Raw genomic sequence first — 18,664 nt, 5'->3', positions numbered from 1 at the left:
AACTGGCAGGCTGACCGAACCCAAAGGGTGCTCATCAATGGCTCCTCCTCATCCTGGAGAGTAGTGACTAGTGGGGTGCCACAGGGTTCTGTCTTGGGCCCAGTCTTGTTCAACATCTTTATCAATGACTTGGATGATGGGCTTGAGGGCATCCTGAGCAAGTTTGCAGAGGACACCAAATTGGGAGGGGTGGCTAATAAACCAGAGGACAGAAACACACTTCAGAATGACCTTAACAGATTAGACAACTGGGCCAAGCAAACAAGATGAATTTTAACAAGGAGAAATGTAAGGTACTACACTTGGGAGGGGGGGAATGAAAGGCACAAATACAGGATGGGAGACACCTGGCTTGAGAGCAGTACATGTGAAAAGGATCTAGGAGTCTTGGTAGACCACAGACTTGACATGAGTCAGCAGTGTGATGCAGCAGCTTAAAAAGCCAATGCAATTCTGGGCTGCATCAATAGGAGTATAGCATCTAGATCAAGGGAAGTAATAGTACCACTGTATTCTGCTCTGGTCAGACCTCACCTGGAGTACTGTGTCCAGTTCTGGGCACCACAGTTCAAGAAGGATACTGACAAGCTGGAACGTGTCCAGAAGAGGGCAACCAAAATGGTCAAAGGCCTGGAAACGATGCCTTATGAGGAACGGCTTAGGGAGCTGGGTATGTTTAGCCTGGAGAAGAGAAGAGAAGGTTAAGGGGTGATATGATAGCCATGTTCAAATATAGGAAAGGATGTCATATGGAGGAGGGAGAAAGGTTGTTTTCTGCTGCTCCAGAGAAGCGGACACGGAGCAATGGATTAAAAAACATTTCACAGATGGTGAAAATCAGCAGTAACTAAATAAAAAGAAATAAAACTCCTAAAACCACGTATCGTTGAACTTTCCGGTCAACGTTAACAGAAGCAACCTGCCTTGGAGGGGAGGAGAGGGTTAAAAAAAAGCCTTTATCCTTTCTTGTATTTTTTTTATTCCCTTCCACTTGCCGTACTGAAGGGCGGGCCTTACTTCGCTCTTTCTTTTCTCCACTGGCCAGTCTAGCTGTCGCAGCGTTAGGCGGCGGCGTACGATTGGCTGACCCGCCTCCGGCTTCGACTCATTGGGTAGACCGCGGCTTGCCCTTACCTAGGGCCGGGCAAGCGGCCCTTCAGCCGGGGAGCTCCTTCGGAGAGCTCTGATTGGATGCTTTTCCTGCTGCTCATCTCTACCGCGCGTCTGATTGGGTTAATCGCTCCTGGGGGCCTTGAGCTCTGCCCCAGGACTACGCCAGCCCGGCAGCAGCTTCCGGGAGCGAGGATGGCGGCCGATGCGAGCGCCGTTGCAGCCATTGATGCGGCAGGTGGGAGGCTGGGGAGGGGAGGGAAGCCAGGTGTCCGGGAGGGGACCCAGGAATCCGAGACCCCTGTCAGCAGGGGCACAGGGACCCAGGTGTCCGGGCGCCGGCCCGGAGTCACTGCAGATTCGACCCGAATTTAGCAAGCCCCATTGTGTTCAATGGGATTTACTCTCCTGTAAGGATGATAGCAGCACGGTTTGTAGGGAAATGTATTTCTATCCCGTTTGAGTGAATGGAAGGTAGATTCAGTGGGGAGGGGCAGGCGGGGGAGGGCTCCGCTTTACACACAGCCCAGCTGAACTGTGGAACTCACCGCCACAGGATCTGGTGGCAGCTGGCTGCAAAAGGAGCCGACTCAAAACACCCAAACTCCACAGTAAGATGGACTGGAATTTGGAACCGGAATGTCAAAGGCTGCCTTTGCGTGAGCTGTGCATGCCTTTTGCAGGATTTGGAGGTTATATTTGTTTTATTTGTTTTATAAAAGTCATAACATTTTATACATCACTTGAGTACAGAAGAAACCTCCGAGCAGATTACAAAAAGAGGAAACAATAAAACCATCAAGGAAAAAATCACAACATTAATTAAAAACGTATGGAAAGTTAAAATACTAAAGCAGGTTAAAATTCACACCCGCTTTCTAAGCCTCTGCACAGGCTTCTCTACACAGGAATGTTTTTGGCAGGTACCAAAAAGAGTACAGGGAAGGTGCCGGCTCAATATCAATAGGCAAGGAGTTCCAAAGGTTCCTTTGCCATTGGGAACTGAAACAAGGAGATCTTTGCAGGCCGAGTGTGCCCTTTACAAACCCTTCCTCCCTTCTGTGTCTCCTCAGAGAAAGCGCGAGGGAAGTATGCTGCTCTCTCCTTCGCCGCCATTGCCATCGTGGTGGGGCTTCCGCTCTGGTGGAAGACGACAGAGACCTACCGCGCTTCGCTGCCTTACTCGGAGATTGCTGAGCTGGACACGCTTCTGGTGAGGACACACCCTGCCTCTTCCCCTCCTCAGCACTGTGCTCCGAGGGTCCCCTGCAGAGCCGAAAACAGGCCCCTCGTAGAATCATAGACCTGTAGGCTTGGGAGGGACCCCCAGGGGTCATCTAGTCCAACCCCCTTCAATGCAGGAACCATGGCTAAAGGACCCCAGACAGATGGCCTCTCTTTGTAAACCTCTAATGAAGGAGAGTCCACTGCCTTTCAAGGTAGCCCATTCCACGGCCAAACTGTCAGAAAGATTGTCCTGATGTTTAGTTTTAAATCTCCTTTCTTGTAAATTGAATCCGTTGGCTCAGGTCCGACCCTTTGGAGCATCAGACAAAAGTGGAAATTCAGATATTTGAATACAGCTCTCATGTCACCTCTCGGCCTGCGCTTATCTAGGCTGAACAGGTGTGGTCCAACCAAGGCAGAATAGAGTGAGACTAAGACTTCCCTTGGTCTGGGCACTAGACTTCTCTTGATGCAGCCTGGAATAGCATTAGGCTTTTTTGCTGCTGCATCACCCTGTTGCCTCCAGACTCCTCATATGTGCTGCTTGCTGTCTTGGGCAATCCTAGCAAGACAGGGTCTGCCTTTTGCCAACCTGGCCGTCCCTCAAAATCCTCTGGACTAGGAACTTTGATCAGCCCAAAAGAGCATCGCTACGAATCTCCAGTGGGGAGAGTCAGGTCCCCCTTGCCGGCTGTCTGCCTATGGTCGCACCTGCTGACGTTGCGCTTTTCTGATTCAGTTCCAGCTGACGGTGCCCGTCTCGGTGGTGTTTGCCAAGGGGACCCTTCCAGGGGATCTGGAGCGGAAATTGCCCTTTAGGAAACCGCAGGAGGCCGAGATCCCCTTGAACCGTGAGTTGGTTGATGTTGCTTCAGGGACTGGCTCTGCAGGTGACCATCCATTGTGCGTGGGACAGGTGGCCACCATACCTGCCAAGTTGCTGTCAGAGAAATAAGGGACCGGACCGGAAATAGCAGGCCAGAAGTAGCGCTGCCGCCATTTTGGAACTGGGTGGAGCATGCTCAGAAGTGACTTTTGATGCTGCTTTGCCCAGTTCCAAAATGGCCGCCGCGCCAGAAGTCGCACAGCAGCCATTTTGGAACTGGGCAGAGCAGCATCAAAAGTCGCTTCTGAGCATGCTCCGCCCAGTTCCAAAATGGCCACCGCGCCAGAATAAACCGGGGAAAAACGAAAAAATCTGTTTTTTCAGCTAGGAACAGCTGGAAAAACAGGGATTTCCCGGGGAAAACGGGAGACTTGGCAGCTATGGTGGCCACCCGACCTCTCCTTAAAAATCCTGCTTCCTGCTCCTTCCTCCCACTTCTCTCTCAGACCTGAGAGTTCCTCTTTCACCATCCTCTGAGAAAACGAAGGAGCCAGCATGGGCTGCCTCAATTTTCCCTGGAGGGGGCCGGTCCATTGTACTTCAGTGGACAGTGTGGTGTAGTGGTTAAGAGCGGTGGATTCGTAATGTGGTGAACCGGGTCCGTGTCCCCGCTCCTCCACTTGCAGCTGCTGGGTAACCTTGGGCTAGTCCCACTTCTCTAAAGTCTCTCAGCCTCACTCACCTCACAGAGTGTTTGTTGTGGGAGAGGAAGGGAAAGGAGAATGTGAGCCGCTTTGAGACTCCTTCGGGGAGTGATAAAGCGGGATATCAAATCCAAACTCTTCTTCCTTCAGACCTCTTGGGGGGCCGGACTATATTTTGGGGGGAAAACATGAATGAATTCCTATGCCCCGCAAATAACCCAGAGATGCATTTTAAATAAAAGGACACATTCTACTCATGTAAAAACAAGCCGATACCCAGACTTTCCGCGGGCCGGATTGAGAAGGCGATTGGGCCGGATCCGACCCCCGGGCCTTAGTTTGCCTACCCATGGACTAGAACTATAAACTTTGCTATCCAAGTTCTTTGTTGTTGTTTAGTCGTTTAGTCGTGTCCGACTCTTCGTGACCCCATGGACCATAGCACGCCAGGCACTCCTGTCTTCCACTGCCTCCCGCAGTTTGGGCAAACTCATGTTCGTAGCTTCGAGAACACTGTCCAACCATCTTGTCCTCTGTCGTCCCCTTCTCCTAGTGCCCTCCATCTTTCCCAACATCAGGGTCTTTTCCAAGGATTCTTCTCTTCTCATGAGGTGGCCAAAGTATTGGAGCCTCAGCTTCATGATCTGTCCTTCCAGTGAGCACCCAGGGTTGATATCCTTCAGAATGGAGAGGTTTGATCTTCTTGCAGTCCATGGGACTCTCAAGAGTCTCCTCCAGCACCATAATTCAAAAGCATCAATTCTTCGGCGATCAGCCTTCTTTATGGTCCAGCTCTCACTTCCATGCATCACTACTGGGAAAACCATAGCTTTAACTATACGGACCTTTGTCGGCAAGGTGATGTCTCTGCTTTTTAAGATGCTGTCTAGGTTTGTCAATGCTTTTCTCCCAAGAAGCAGGCGTCTTTTAATTTCGTGACTGCTGTCACCATCTGCAGTGATCAAGGAGCCCAAGAAAGTAAAATATTTCACTGCCTCCATTTCTTCCCCTTCTATTTGCCAGGAGGTGATGGGACCAGTGGCCATGATCTTGGTTTTTTTGATGTTGAGCTTCAGACCATATTTTGTGCTCTCCTCTTTAATTCCTCCTCGCTTTCTGCCATCAAGGTTGTGTCATCTGCATATCTGAGGTTGTTGATATTTCTTCCGGCAATCTTAATTCCGGCTTGGGATTCATCTAGTCCAGCCTTTCGCATGATGAATTCTGCATATAAGTTAAATAAGCAACTTCAATAAACAACGTCGGTTATTTTCTTACCTGCAAGCATTTCCGGGTTTGCGTGATTTCAACGGATGAAGTGCTTTGTCTAAGCAAGAATCTATGGCTTAAACGCAGCTTGCTCTGCATCCCAAAAGGGTTTCTGCCATTAACTGGACCCTGTTATCCCAGAACGAAGGAGTGCTGGGTGCTGGGGGTGGGTGCTGGGGACCCAGTTACCTTTGGGTTTCGGAAGCAGCCCAGGGGTTGGCTGAGGACCGTCACCCGCAGAGCAGACTATCTCATCCTCCGCCTCCTTCTTCCAGCCAAGACCAGCGTGACGTCCCGCTATGAGGTTTCCTACCGCCGAGCCACTTCTCAGGAGGAGAAGACTCTGTCCCGGGCCTCGGTGCCAGGTAAAGGCTCTGATCCCTGTGATGGAGATGGGTGGACCAGAGGTTCCCAAAGTGGGCGGTGGCATCTCTTGGGGGGCGGGTGGGATTGCCTGGGGGAGCTTAGAGGCAAGGGGGCGGCCGGGGGCTGGAATTGTCAATGACTATCAGATTTTAAGAGCCGGTATCGCTGGAGCAATTTCATCAATTGTACAGTGGAACCTCGGTTTATGAACACCTCGGTTTACAAATTTTTGGTTTAGGAACACAGCGGACCCATCTGGAACGGATTAATTCACTTTCCATTACTTTCAATGGGAAAGTTCGCTTCAGTTTATGAACGCTTCAGTTTATGAACAGACTTCCGAAACCAATTGTGTTCATAAACCGAGGTACCACTTTTATTGAGTTACTTCAGCTAAATGGCTTTTGAGTAAACGTGCTCCTGTTTTGAACTTCACTGTGTTATTCTTCCTTTGTGGGCTGTGCAAACTGCTATTCTGAATAATGATTTTTTCATAGAGTGGGGTGCCGGGCTCTGGGGAGGAGTTTACGGGACGCAGGGGAAAGTTCCAAGAACCCTTGGGAAGAACGTGCAAGAAGACTTCAGCTAGGATCACGGTGCAATCCTCTCTGTGAGGGACGCGGGCAGAGGATTTTGGGGTGACAGCCATAGCTGCCAAGTTTTCCCTTTTCTCACGAGGAAGCCTATTCAGCATGAGGGAAAATCCCTTAAAATAAGGGATAACTTGGCAGCTATGGTGACAGCCATGGGCACCGTCACCCTCTCTGGCCACTTCTCCCTGCCCCGGATCAGAGCCCCACCCCAAAGGGAGAAAGGGGCAGCATTGACATGTGACAGAGGAGTGTCTTTAGGGAGACAGAGAAAGCGCCTGATATGCAGTGGAAGGGAGTTCCAAAGGAGAAGGGGAGGTCTTGGTGAGTAGGTGGGCTTTGGGGAGGGGCTTTGCCTCTGCCTAGCAGGAGGGGGGGAGCCCCATAGCCTCACCTCTTCTTCTCGTTCCAGAGGCGGGTGAGGGGCTCCTTCCAGCGCAGGAGGCGGCTGTGGGCTCCCTCACCATCTACGTGATCCCGAGGAACTCTGTTCTCCTGCCACAGGTAGGCTGCCCCTCTCCTGCCCTCTCCGCTACTCCCCACCCTCCGGCGGGTGGGAAAATCCCCTTTATGGAAAGGTTGAAAGGAGAAAGGTTGTTTTCTGCTGCTCCAGAGAAGCGGACACGGAGCAACGGATTCAAACTACAAGAAAGAAGATTCCACCTCAACATGAGGAAGAACTTCCTGACAGTAAGAGCTGTTTGGCAGTGGAATTTGCTGCCAAGGAGTGTGGTGGAGTCTCCTTCTTTGGAGGTCTTTAAGCAGAGGCTTGACAGCCATATGTCAAGAATGCTTTGATGGTGTTTCCTGCTTGGCAGGGGGTTGGACTGGATGGCCCTTGTGGAATCTTCCAACTCTATGATTCTAAATTATGCAGCAAATAATAATAATAAATTTTATTTATATCCTGACCTCCCTGGCCAAAGCCGGGCTCAGAGCGGCTAACACCATTTTGGGTTGCTTTATATGTTGTTCTAGAAAAATTGTGTGATTTGTCCCGCCTCGCAGGGCCGCTGTGCAGAATTAAGTCACTATAGTTCGCTCACTGCCGGCCTCTCTCCCTCTGCAGGAGGTCACCGTCTACATCGGCAAGCGGCGCAGCGCGGTGGTGCGGGCCCCTCGGGGCTCGGGAGACGTCCTGGCAGCTGTGGACGCCCAGGTCCGAGAAGTCACCCGTGCCGTTTCCTTCAGCCTGGACTCCATCGCAGAGGCCCTCTCTGACCGCGTTCCCCTCGGCCAGCTGGGCGCAGAGTGGAAGCGCCCTTTCAAATCCAGTCTGGGTAGGTAGGGATGGTCGGGCGGAGGGATTTCCCAGCCAGAGAGGCTCCCTTACCTGCTGGGGTTGCACCTGTGGAATTTCTGCCTGCCAGGAAGAACGCTTCCCCCCCTCTTTTGCCTCTGAGCCAAGTACGCTGGCATGTTGAGAGGAACCTGCCCCATCTATGCCCGCTCAACTGGCATTCTTTCAGCTGTTCTGCATTTGCAAGAATTAGATGTTTAGTGTGGCAGCACCTGCACTTTGGAACTCCCTGCCACTTGAGATGGAAGACGCGCCTTTGCTGCACTCTTTTCAGCACCTGATGAAAACATTCTTTTTTGGGCAAGAATGTTTAGAAAACCGATTCAAGTCTTTGTCTGTTTGTAGTCCATTGCTATTTTCGAAATTATTGCCATTTTTTCATACATTTTCCCCATAAAATTTTGTTTATTTCGGTTTGTAACGTATATAAATCGGAAAGAACAGTTAGGACAACAGATGAAAATTGAAAGATGAAAAACAGAGCTGTAAATCAACACATAGAATGAGCACAGTTGCAGGTGCCAGTGACGAATCTCACATTGATCTGGTTTATAAAATCTGTTTCCAAATTTGCTAGGTTTGGGCTGAGGTTGCCTTGGAAAAGATGGTTCTGCTGTCTATTTACTTGATTGTAGGAAAAACCTCAAAGCGGTTGACAAAAAAAGATAAAACCATAAGATCATCACAATTCACGGCAGTAATGTAAAGTATACAAAAAGTTGAAACAACAGTGGATTGGAACAAATTAAAATCCACCTTAACTTTTTCTAAGCACCTGGAGCGGCTTGTCCAAACAGGAAAGCTTTTAGCAGGTACTGAAATGTTTATGGCGAAGGCGCCTGCTTAATATCAATCGGCAGGGAGTTCCGAAGGGCAGGTGCTGCCACGCTAAACAACTGAGTCCTTACGAATGTGAAGGGGGTATTATGTGACAGGCATATGTCAAGAATGCTTTGCTGGTGTTTCCTGCTTGGCAGGGGGTTGGACTGGATGGCCCTTGTGGTCTCTTCCAACTCTACGATTCTATGATTCTGTATGTTTTAATTTGTTGGGAGCCATCCAGAGTGGCTGGGGCAATGCATTGCGATGGGTGGTACTCCTAGACATATTGCGGTAAGAGGACCAATTCTTCGGATTAAAGAGGGTGGCTGGGCACATACGTAACAAGGAATACCAAATCATGTTAAAAGTGCCTGGAAGTTCTAGTTCCTGCTGAAGTCTCCAGTGTTGCCTAATTTTCTGCACTGTGAAAATAGATCAAGGGAAGTAATAGTACCACTGTATTCTGCTCTGGTCAGACCTCCCCTGGAGTACTGTGTCCAGTTCTGGGCACCACAGTTCAAGAAGGATACTGACAAGCTGGAACGTGTCCAGAAGAGGGCAACCAAAATGGTCAAAGGCCTGGAAACGATGCCTTATGAGGAATGGCTTAGGGAGCTGGGTGTGTTTAGCCTGGAGAAGAGAAGGTTAAGGGGTGATATGATAGCCATGTTCAAATATAACAAAGGATGTCAAATAGAGGAGGGAGAAAGGTTGTTTTCTGCTGCTCCAGAGAAGCGGACACGGAGCAATGGATTCAAGCTACACGAAAGAAGATTCCACCTAAACATTAGGAAGAACTTCCTGACAGTAAGAGCTGTTCGGCAGTGGAATTTGCTGCCAAGGAGTGTGGTGGAGTCTCCTTCTTTGGAGGTCTTTAAGCAGAGGCTTGACAGGCATATGTCAAGAATGCTTTGATGGTGTTTCCTGCTTGGCAGGGGGTTGGACTGGATGGCCCTTGTGGTCTCTTCCAACTCTAGGATTCTATGATTCCATTCGGAGTGAGTAGCCCCAAGTGTCCAGTGTCAGATTTTGGACAGTTTTCCATTCAGCCGCAATGGCTATTCGAACTGCCAAGATAAATTCTTTTGATGGTCAAAAACTTTCATTTTGGGCAGCAAACAATCGTTTCTTTAGTAGCATTTAACCTTGGTCAGTTCTCCCAATTGATAGTTTTATTATTTCCTTGTTTTTGTAAAAGCCCCTTGTGGGTTCTTTTTGAACAATCAAGGGGTATATAAATTTTACGAAGCAAGTCCGGCTGGGATAGCTCAGTCCATAGAGTGTGAGGCTCTTAACCTTGGGGTTGTGGGTTCAAGTCCCACTTTGGACAAAAGATTCCCACATTGCAGGGGGGTTGGACTAGATGGCCCTTGCAGTCCCTTCCGACTGATTCTATGAGTAAGCCAATATATTCCCCCTCCGCTCTGCTACAGGATACGAGGTCACCTTCAGCCTGCTGAACCCCGACCCGAGAGCCCACAGCGTCCACTGGGACATCGAGGGGGCCATCCATCGCTACGTGGACCCCCTCCTGGGGAAGCTGAGTGCGCTGGCCGAGTTCTCTGTGGACTCTCAGGTGAGTGCCGGGTGCGAGTTGGCTGGGAGTCTTGCAGCGCCCCTGCCCTGCGCGGGGGGCTTACGGCCACTTCTTCCCCCCCCTAATTCCCCTAGGAGTCTTGGTAGACCACAGACTTGACATGAGTTAGCAGTGTGATGCAGCAGCTTAAAAAGCCAATGCAATTCTGGGCTGCATCAATAGGAGTGTATAGCATCTAGATCAAGGGAAGTAATAGTACCACTGTATTCTGCTCTGGTCAGACCTCACCTGGAGTACTGTGTCCAGTTCTGGGCACCACAGTTCAAGAAGGATACTGACCAGCTGGAACGTGTCCAGAGGAGGGCAACCAAAATGGTCAAAGGCCTGGAAAGGATGCCTTATGAGGAACGGCTTAGGGAGCTGGGTATGTTTAGCCTGGAGAAGAGAAGGTTAAGGGGTGATATGATAGCCATGTTCAAATATATAAAAGGATGTCATATGGAGGAGGGAGAAAGGTTGTTTTCTGCTGCTCCAGAGAAGCGGACACGGAGCAATGGATTCAAACTTCAAGAAAGAAGATTCCACCTAAACATTAGGAAGAACTTCCTGACAGTAAGAGCTGTTCGGCAGTGGAATTTGCTGCCAAGGAGTGTGGTGGAGTCTTCTTCTTTGGAGGTCTTTAAGCAGAGGCTTGACAGGCATATGTCAAGAATGCTTTGATGGTGTTTCCTGCTTGGCAGGGGGTTGGACTGGATGGCCCTTGTGGTCTCTTCCAACTCTAGGATTCTAATTCTGCAGATCCTCTACTACGCCGCCCTGGGCGTCACGCCCCGCTTTGACGCTGCTTCCTCCAGCTACATCCTGAGCGCCCACAGCCTCCCGCACGTCATTAACCCCGTGGAAGCCAGGCTGGGTGAGTCCCTCTTTCTCTCGACCGGGGAGGGGGAGGCTGCTTATTGGTTCCTCCCAAGAGATCCCAGAAGCCCTTGCTGCCTTCATATCCCACCGCGGTTCTCTGCTTCTTTAATCGCCCACAACAACCCTGCGAGGTAGGTTAGGCTGAGGGAGGCAGTGAATGACCCCCAATGTCATCCGGGGAGATTTCATTTCGTTTTTCTGCCTTCATCTGAGGATCACGGGACAGTTTGCATTATAAAAACACAAAAACACATACCACAATATGAAAGAAAAACCCAATAACAAACGCACACAGTTTAAAAGGCCATTATATACAATACATCAAAAACATAATAAAAATACAACTTCCCCTACCCCTCATCCTTCGATATCAACTTCTTTTTCCACGTCTTATTTTATCAGTTCTGTCGAACTTAGCTTCCTCCTCCTTTCACGTCTGTTTTTTTTTAATTTTCACCTCCTCGCTTTCCTGCTCATTTCATTATTTCTGTACGTTTTCTCTTCTGTCTTTATCTCCGTTATATCCCTTAACTATATACTTAACGATCTATACTTAACTATATATATAAATGTTTAATTGTTTATGTTTGGAAACTTAATAAAAATGATATGCAAAAAAAAAAAAAAAAACAGTTTAAAAGGCCATAGATCTCCAAGTAAGGTTACCAGATTTTTTTCAATGAATCTGGGGACACTTTAAATAAATAAATAAATAAATGCTACACGTTCGGGATGCTGACGCTGCAGCGATGGCGGTGGCAATGGGGCGGCCGCCGCCTTGACCTCAACCGCCGCGTTTCCCCTTCCTCTGAGGCTTCGATCTCCTTTCTCCATGTGCCTGGGCAGCCCCTCACTTGTTGGTTCTTTGGTGGTGGTGGGGAAGCGGTGCGTGGGGGGGGGGTCAGGCGTGGAAGGCGGAGAAGGAGGGCCGAGAGCGGAGGCGGCTCGGCGAGGCTCGGGCAGCGCAATGCCTCCCTTCCCATCGGAGCAGCCCCAATCCCACTCCTACTTGTGTGCAAGCAGGAGCGGGCGGGGATCCCTCAGCTGGGAAGGAAGGTTCCCCCGTTGCCTGACTGAGAGATCTCCGCCCCGCTCCTGCTTGCACGCAAGTAAGAGTTGGGAGGCTGCTCTGATAGGCAGCATGAAGCCTCCCTTCGCAGCTTAGTTGCTGGGGTCGGGGAAGGTGGAGGCAGCCAGAAGCTGCGTCTTAGAGCCCCCGCACCCCCATCAGATGGGGACTTCCGTGCAGCTCCTGAAGCCAGCCAGAGTCAACTGCTCCAGGCTGCTGAGACTGCCGCTGCTGCGTTTCCCGGGGACATGAAATGAAATCCGGGGACATTCCGGGGATGGAATTGGTCCGGGGACTTATTCGCAAATCCGGGGACTGTCCCCAGGGAACGGGGACGTCTGGTACCCCTATCTCAAAGCCCACACCCGGAATATCTTCCAACAACACCGTAAGGAAGAGGCCACCACCCTACCCCCAGAATATTTCAGGTCTGACTTAAAACATACTGCAGCACCTTGTTTTTAAAAAAGGTCTGAACATACCAACAAACAATGGAACAATCTCACTATGCCAGAACTTCAAACAATGAAAGGAGATTCTAGTCCAGTGATGGGCAACCTTTTGAGCTTGGTGTGTCAAAATTCGCCTAAAAACCGAGCATAACTCGGGTGGTGTGTCACTTCGAGGAAAAAAACATAATTTTGTAATATTTATAGTTTAAATAACAAAAATGTATAATTGTAATATATTACTGTAGTTAATAAACAAAAAACTAATTATTTAACCTAACCTAACCAAAAACCCCTTATTTATCACGAAGTACCCAGAGTTGTTAAGATTTTGGGGGGGAGCTGCTGACCAAAGTTTTGGAGGTTTTTTGGGGGGTGTGCACAAGTTGCTTTGCTTTTGGGGGGGGATGCCCCAAAGCTGCTGCGCTTTTTTTTTGGGGGGGGGGAAAGAGAACAGAAATAAATGACGAATAATACCTTTGCTGGAACTAACACGCAGCACCGACATAGACTGCCAGAGCGCAAAAAAAAAACCCCAGCACAGAACAGGTTAAAAAACAAACGCTGTTACACCCAATCATAATCTGCCAAAGTGCCAGAAAAAAACAGCACAGAACAGGTTAAAAAAACCAATCTCTGGCTACCAGCAACAATAACAACAAAAAAGGATCCAGGTTTTAACAGCGGAGACAAGCTCTAGCGGAGACAAGCTGTAGGAGGAGCAGGAGAACAAATGGGGGGGGGGGACAACAGCGCGAATGGGCCGATGGGGCGCGTGTCAGCAGTGAGGGCTCTGCGTGTCACGTCTGACACGCGTGTCATAGGTTCGCCATCACTGTTCTAGTCCTTGGTTTCTGGGGCATTTAACACCAATGACTTCTTCTCTCCACTTATTTCGCCTAGTGATTGTTACCACTACTTTTCAAATGATCTCTCCAATGGGACAGCTTGCCATCGTTCTGTGCAAATCGATAGTGGGTCTCCAGTTCCCCAGCTAGCGCAGGACGATGGGTGTTGTAGTCCAAAACAGCCTTCTCTCTCTCTATGTGTGTCCCTCCTCGCAGGTTCCAGCGCCTCTTCGCTCTACCCGGTCCTCAATTTCCTGCTCTACGTGCCAGAGCGCCTGCACTCGCCCCTCTATATCCAGGACAAGGACGGTGCTTCGGTCCCCACCAACGCTTTCCACAGCCCCCGCTGGGGTGGGATCATGGTGAGGAGGCGGGCAGGGCTGCCGCAAGCTCTGCAGGGGCGTTGCACGGTCGTTCCTTGCTTGAGCCTTTAGTGCCATTGGGCCTGTGGAACTCTCTGCCACCGAAGACTCGGCAGGTGCCTTCTGTTTGTTTTGTTTTTGTTTTGTACTTTTAAAGCACCTGCTGAAAACTTTGTTTTCTTTTTTGGAAGACTGTGGTTTTTCAAATGTCATTTTATAGCATATATAAAACAGACAGAACAGTCATAAAAAGAGAGGAAAATGAGAAGATTGAAGGCAAAACTGTAAAACAGGCACATAGAATGAGCGCAGTTGCATGTGGGTGAAAATAACAAAGCCCGAGGCCGGAAAGAAAAAAGCAAGGATAAATTTTGCCATCCCATAAAGAATATCGGTGTTATCTGATTGCCAAGTCTACTTCCTGGTTTGCCAGGCTTGCAACAAGCATTGTCTTGAACATGATGCTTCTGTTGTGTATATTTCACAAAGGAGTGCTAAACGGTATACAATGCGCCTGGAGGTTCTAGTCCTCATTAACATCTCAAATCATGCCCCATTTTCTCCATTCTAGCACTGTTCCAGAGGGTACCAAGTGCCCAGGGTCCTATTTTGGCCCGTTTTCCATTGAGCTGCAGTTACTATTAGCTGCCAAGATCATATATAGAATCATAGAATCCTAGAGTTGGAAGAGACCACAAGGGCCATCCAGTCCAACCCCCTGCCAAGCAGGAAACACCATCAAAGCATTCTTGACATATGGCTGTCAAGCCTCTGCTTAAAGACCTCCAAAGAAGGAGACTCCACCACACTCCTTGGCAGCAAATTCCACTGCCAAACAGCTCTTACTGTCAGGAAGTTCTTCCTAATGTTTAGGTGGATATAAAACCAGTTCTTTTGGCAATATATCTACATAAAAGGTAAAAGGTAAAGGGACCCCTGACCATTAGGTCCAGTCGTGACCGACTCTGGGGCTGCGCGCTCATCTCGCATTATTGGCCGAGGGAGCCGGCGTATAGCTTCCAGGTCACGTGGCCAGCATGACAAAGCCGCTTCTGGCAAACCAGAGCAGCACATGGAAACACCGTTTACCTTCCCGCTGTAACGGTTCCTATTTATCTACTTGCATTTTTGACGTGCTTTCGAACTGCTAGGTTGGCAGGAGCTGGGACCAAGCAATGGGAGCTCACCCCGTCACAGGGATTCGAACTGCCGACCTTCTGATCAGCAAGCCCTAGGCCCAGTGGTTTAACCACAGTGCCACCTGGGTCCATATATCTACATAGGTATAATCAAAAATACCCAGCAATGTTGATTTTGGACAGCAAACCAGTTTCTTTGGTAATATTAATCATTCCCACCAGAATACTATGGAAAACCCTTTCTGTTCCACCAGGTTTGTGCCGGCCTTCCATTGTGACTGTTGTCTTGCCTTTTAACATTTTCATATGCTTTGATGTATTTTTGACACAAACCACTTTGAGATTTCTCTTTAATGCAACGGGGGTCCTTTTGTACGTGAATGAATAACTGGCTCCCTTGTGTCCAGGTGTACAACGTGGAGCGTGAGACGGCCAACGAGACCTCCGTCCCGAGGAGGGTGGATGTCGACATGACACGGGTCATGGAGGTGTTTCTGGCGCAGCTGCGGTGCGTTGTTACGGATCATAGAATCGTAGAGTTGGCAGGGACCCCCCAAGGGTCATCTAGCTCAACCCCCGCATGCAGAAGGTCCCAGGCTCCTTTTTGTTCAGCACCATGAGGACTAGGAACTTGCTTTATTTTCAGGGGAAGGGCTGTAGTTCAGTGGCAGAGCATTGCTTTGCATGCAGAAGGCTCAGGGGAATGGGATGTTGGATATAGGATGTTGGGAATAGGGTAGGGCTGGGAGAGACTCCCGTTCTGAAACCCTGGAGAGCCATTGCTGCCAGTCAGTGCAGGCAATGCTAAGCTAGATGGCGACTTGCTATTAAGACAGCTGCCCACATCCCTAAAGCTCAAGGTTTGTTTATTGTATATTTTGATTACAGATGCTTGTATTCTAGTGCTTGTGTGTTGCTGATTTCTGTATTTTGTAAACCGCGTAGAAGCCTGTTTTGGCATTAAGCAGTATATACATCTGTTGCCCTAAGCGGTGCATAAAACTGTTGTTGCAGAAGCAACATATAAACCTGCTGTTGCTGTAGGTAAAGGTAAAGGGACCCCTGACCATTAGATCCAGTCGTGACCGACTCTGGGGTTGCGCGCTCATCTCGCATTATTGGCCGAGGGAGCCGGCGTACAGCTTCCAGGTCATGTGGCCAGCATGACAAAGCCGCTTCTGGCGAACCAGAGCAGCGCACGGAAACGCCGTTTACCTTCCCGCTGTAGCGGTTCCTATTTATCTACTTGCACTTTGACGTGCTTTCGAACTGCTAGGTTGGCAGGAGCTGGGACCGAGCAACGGGAGCTCACCCCGCCGCAGGGATTCGAACCGCCGACCTTCTGATCGGCAAGCCCTAGGCTCAGTGGTTTAGCCCACAGCGCCACCTGGGTCCCTGCTGTTGCCCTAAGCGGTGTCTAAATCTGCTGGCTGTGCCTCTTTCTCTCTGCAGCTTGCTGTTTGGGATCCTGCCGGGTCCCCTGCCGGAGGGGGCCATCCTCGAAAGCCCCGGGAACGAGGGTCTCTCCGACTGGGAGCTGGACCGCCTGCTGTGGGCTCGGACGGTGGAGAATGTGGCCACCGTCTCCACCACCCTGACCTCCCTGGCTCAGCTGCTGGGCAAGATCAGCAACATTGTCATCAAGGACGACGTGGCTTCCAAGGTAAACTCCCGGGGAGGGGTTTTTTTCGGGGCAGCGCTCCTCCACTTTGCCTCCCTCTTTTTTTTTTTTAAATATATTTTTATTAATTTTCCAATTAAAACCAATTATATCACATTCATTATTTCAAATTATACACATATATATATCAATCAAACCGAATGTTATGCCAAATCATCTAGAGAATTTTTTTTTTTGGGTTCCCATGCTTCAAGAAATTGGAGATTCCTCGCAACCGTCCACTGCCGTCTTTTTTCTAAAGTTCAAATCGTCTCTCCAAGTTCATAATAATCCAGATCTTCCCCTTACAGTCACATAGATGTTTTCCACTTTCAACCGATTGTTTCCCAGCTGCTGAGATAAATATCAAACAAGGTTTCACAGATGTTCTTTCTCCTGTGTGGGTTAATCAGTCCAGCCTCCCCATAAATCTTCTTAGTCTGGAGCTCCCTGTTGCGTCGAAGCAGCGCCATCTTAAAAAGCTCAAATCACTTTCGTTTTCTCTCATAGCCATGTAGATTAACGATCTTTATAAAATTTACAGCTTTTCCAGGTAGAAGACCCAAACATCAAACCATAAACTCTTGGTAAATTAATGGATCTCCTTGCCCTATAGCTGAACTTAGCTTCAGGTCGCTGCTCCAATTCAAAGTGCGTCACAGCTCATAAATCCTCCGAACGCGTCCAGGACTCCTTCCGTCCGACTAGGGGGGGGGGGGGCTTTTCTCATCGGCAACTCCACATCTTTAAAAAATATGCTCAGTAACAACAGTTTATAAAGTTCAACTCACACAGTCTTTTGCTTCTCTTTCACTCCAAACAAGCCAGGACATCGCGTCTGGGAAGGTACGAAGTAACTCATATGAAGAAAAATAAAAAAAAACTCGCTTCCCTTATCGCTCCGTCCCCATCAATCCTTCCAGATGAAATACAGCCTTTGACTCCTCTCCCTCAGCAGCATAAATTTCTCAGCAGTAAACAGCGCTTCTTCCCCTCCTTCTGAAGTATGTCCATAGATTTAAGCCTAATTATCTTCTTTAACCATGGAAATCCCCGCCATGCAGATTAGCGTCCGGGAGTCCTGGCCCTCGTAAGTGCTTTTCAGCCCAAGCTCCCCCCACTCCATAAACAGTCGGAGTGGGTCTGGGGGCATCGCGGGCCAGCGGCCCCTCTCCGTAACCCCCGGAGAGGGTAGGGGGTTGCCATTTACTCCCCTAGCAACCGCCAAATTCCTTACGAAGGTCAGAGGGATGGAAAACAGGTCCGCCATTCCTGCCGGCGGAAACCGGAACCCCACTTTGCCTCCCTCTTTGTGGTCTTGTGCTAAGCTCGTTGCTGCGACAACAATTGCCAAGTCTTGTGGTGCCTTGAAAAGGGGGTTGGTCTAGATGACCCATGGGTGTCCCTTCCAACTCTACAACTCTATGATTCTAAGCAGGGACTCTCACCCTTCCCCTAAAGATAAAGATTCAAAGGAAGGACAAAGGTTACGAATTCAGGGCTGATTTAAATAGAAACGAGGAAGCTGCCTTATGCTAACCTTCTGCATGCAAAGCAGCTGTCCTGGCACCAACCCAGCGAAACCGGCCTGATCCCTGTGCCCTTTTTTAACCCTAGGTGTACCACGCTGTGGCATTTGCCCAGGAGGCGCTGGCCGAGCTCAGCCAGGGGCGCCTGGACTCTGCCTTCCAGGCCAGCAAGGCGGCCATCAACGCCTCGGAGAGGGCCTTTTTCGACCCTTCCCTCCTCCACCTCCTCTACTTCCCCGACGACCAGAAGTTCGCCATCTACATCCCCCTCTTCCTGCCCATGGCCGTCCCCATTCTGCTGTCCCTGGTGAAGATCGGCCGGGAGATGAGGCACAGCAAGAAAGCCGCAATCAAAGTGGACTGAGGCACATGGAGTTGGGATGGAGGGCAGTGCGGGGCCAGAGAGGGCACCTGGGGTCTGGATGCAACCCTCTCTCTCTTCCTGGGATGGGGCCCCGTCCTCCTCTTGATCTGAGTTTCCCTCTGTGCTGTGTTGGAGAGTTTGTAGCAGCTGACCTCCACCGCCCTCCCTGCGAGGTCGGCCACTGGATTCAAAGGGTGCTGCCAAGACTGTGATGGGACCGTCCAAAGAAGAGCGCTGCGCCATTTTGGATATTATTATTGCCATTGAAAACAAGTTCCATTGTTTTATATAGAAAACCAACCGAAAAGCGGAAAACCGAAATTCATAATCGCGTCCCGCCAGCAGCCAGCTACCCCATCCAGACTCTCTTCAGCCTACAATATTGTCTTCACTCTTTGCAAAGTCCACACACACAAAAAAAACCAGGCGCCCGCAACATAAATTATTATAAATTTGTACATTTGGATATAAGGAGTTTAAATGTGGCAAAAACGTCTTAGGCAGGGAACAAATGAAGAAATGAGAAGTTTTGAGAAAACCACAAGCCAACGGCGAATAAATGATGTGCGATGAAA

General features: G+C 49.5%; 1 protein-coding gene across 1 annotated transcript; it reads left to right on the top strand.

Moving 5' to 3' along the window:
- The first annotated feature begins 1,278 nt into the window (after positions 1-1,278).
- Positions 1,279-18,664, top strand: PIGS (phosphatidylinositol glycan anchor biosynthesis class S). Its single transcript, XM_060283077.1, has 12 exons — positions 1,279-1,348; positions 2,184-2,323; positions 3,077-3,188; positions 5,412-5,501; positions 6,505-6,596; positions 7,162-7,372; positions 9,648-9,790; positions 10,550-10,664; positions 13,252-13,397; positions 14,944-15,044; positions 15,989-16,199; positions 17,814-18,664. Exons 1-12 carry the CDS (start codon positions 1,306-1,308, stop codon positions 18,087-18,089), a joined length of 1,680 nt encoding a protein of 559 aa, XP_060139060.1. The 5' UTR covers positions 1,279-1,305; the 3' UTR covers positions 18,090-18,664.

This window comes from Zootoca vivipara, chromosome 15 (genome assembly GCF_963506605.1).
Source record: "Zootoca vivipara chromosome 15, rZooViv1.1, whole genome shotgun sequence".
NCBI lineage: Eukaryota > Metazoa > Chordata > Lepidosauria > Squamata > Lacertidae > Zootoca > Zootoca vivipara.
Note: the sequence above shows the minus strand (reverse complement) of the source record. Positions and strands in the feature narration are given on the sequence as shown.